The 2,073-nt window shown below is 46.0% G+C and overlaps 1 protein-coding gene across 1 annotated transcript; it reads left to right on the forward strand.

Annotated features, from left to right (window-relative positions):
* The first annotated feature begins 909 nt into the window (after positions 1-909).
* On the forward strand, positions 910-1,851 carry LOC102483673 (olfactory receptor 2A12). Its single transcript, XM_006153830.1, has one exon. It carries the CDS (start codon positions 910-912, stop codon positions 1,849-1,851), a length of 942 nt encoding a protein of 313 aa, XP_006153892.1.
* Positions 1,852-2,073: the final 222 nt, after the last annotated feature.

Below are 2,073 nucleotides of genomic sequence, written 5' to 3' on the forward strand. Positions count from 1 at the left end.
TTTCCCTTTGTGTTCGTCATTTTGGTTAATTACTGGAAGGTGGCAGTTCCGGCCAAAAGGAAGCTATTATTTTTAAAAATCTATGATTTATTTCTTTATTTTACATTCAGTCACTGCGTGTCATTCCAATACACCAAATAATTTTCCCATTCTGAATACACTATATATTGGTTCAGTCAAAGGTATTACCATACGTATTATCAACAATGGATCAATTATCATTATTATTTAAAATGTGGTCTTGAGTAGTCATTTTAAGGATTCAAAAGAAAATCCCACATATACTCAAGTACAGGAAATATAGGCCAGTGAGGCCTCAGTAGAACTGAGATGAGCAAGCCAGAAACCAGGATGTTCTCTCGGGGCTGTGAGGTCTCTCTCCTCTGCTCTCAAACACTTCTTTTATCATCCCTGTAAGACCTCCACTTTTCTCCTCCTCTATAGCTTAACTCCCCTGTAACTCTGTGTTGTCACCCCATCAGCTCTCAGCTGACAGTACCCCAAGTACCAACAGCCCACTGACACAGACTTCAGTGTCATCATTTTAAATTTTCAGCACAGGTTTCTGCTTATGCCTGATTGTATCCCTGGAAGAATCTGGCAGTGGCTGTGGGTTATTCTATGTCGTGTTAGAAACATGGCTGCCTAATGCCTTGTCTGCTGTGGGGTCTTCTGGGTAGTCAGGCATCCTGTTCTCTGTTCCAGATAGGCATCCTGATCGTCTGACTCATGGTTCAGTGTCACAACTGCCTTAGTTTCTTTCTATTTTCATACAACTCAACAAATGTTTGACCAAATCCATGTGTGGTGCTGGAAGTGAGGCTCACGTCCTGCCGATTTTGTCCTCCTCTTCTCAGGGACAAGGACAGAAGAGGGAAGTCCTTGTCTCCCCTTAATATGCAGATCACCATGCACAGCTTCGGCAAGGACAACAGCTCTGTATCTGAGTTTATCCTCCTTGGCTTCTCCAGTGAGTCACAGGTCAGAATAGCCCTCTTTCTCTTCTTCCTTCTCCTCTACCTCGTCACCCTTCTGGGCAATGGACTCATTGTCACCCTGATCTACCTGGACTCCCGTCTCCACACGCCCATGTACTTCTTTCTCAGTGTCCTCTCCTTGGTGGACATGAGCTATGTCACCACCACTGTGCCCCAGATGTTGGTTAATATGGTGTGGCCAAGGAGGACCATCTCCTGGGGAGCTTGTGTGGCCCAGATGTTCATCTTCTTGGTGCTGGGCATTGCTGAGTGTGTCCTCTATGCCGTTATGGCCTATGACAGGTATGTAGCCGTTTGCTTTCCTCTTCACTATACCCTGCTCATGAGCCGTCCTTGTTGTATCAAGATGGTCACAGTCTGTGGGTCCATTAGCATAGCCGGATCCCTGGTCTACACCATTTTCACCATGCGTCTGCCTTACTGTGGTCCCTATGAGATTAACCACTTCTTCTGTGAAGTTCCTGCTGTCCTAAAGTTGGCCTGTGCAGACACGTCCCTCAATGACCACTTGGACTTCGTCTTGGGTTTCCTTCTGCTTTTGGTCCCACTCTCCCTCATCCTGGCCTCTTACATCCGCATCTTTGCCTCCATCTTAAGAATCCGCTCATCTCAGGGGAGATTCAAATCCCTCTCCACATGTGCTTCTCACATCACCATGGTCACCATGTTCTATGGACCAGCAATGATGATGTACATGAGACCTGGCTCCTGGTATGACCCAGAGCGGGACAAGAAGCTGGCCCTGTTCTACAATGTTGTCTCTGCCTTCCTCAACCCCATCATCTACAGTCTCAGGAACAAGGATGTAAAGAGGGCCTTTCTGAAAGTATTTACAGTCACAGGGACAGCTTAATGACCGGATGTTTCAGAGTTGTCCACAACTTTGGACAGACTATATTAGGATTAATTTGATGTCATAAACATACAGCAGTTCAGACCCATGTGAATATTCTGGGGGTTGTTGAGCCACCCAGAGACTGCATGGCCACCCGTAAAATGAAGGCCATTCCACTGGTTGGAAAAATTTCAGCTGCCATCACCCAAGACTTACTTGAGTATCAAAGGCAAACAATTT

This window comes from Tupaia chinensis, unplaced genomic scaffold (assembly GCF_000334495.1).
Source record: "Tupaia chinensis unplaced genomic scaffold, TupChi_1.0 Scaffold000387_1, whole genome shotgun sequence".
In the NCBI taxonomy this organism is placed as follows: Eukaryota; Metazoa; Chordata; class Mammalia; order Scandentia; family Tupaiidae; genus Tupaia; species Tupaia belangeri.

Coding starts and splice junctions, on each gene's coding strand:
- LOC102483673 (XM_006153830.1), top strand. CDS start 910: ATGCACAGCTTCGGCAAGGACAACAGCTCTGTATCTGAGTTTATCCTC.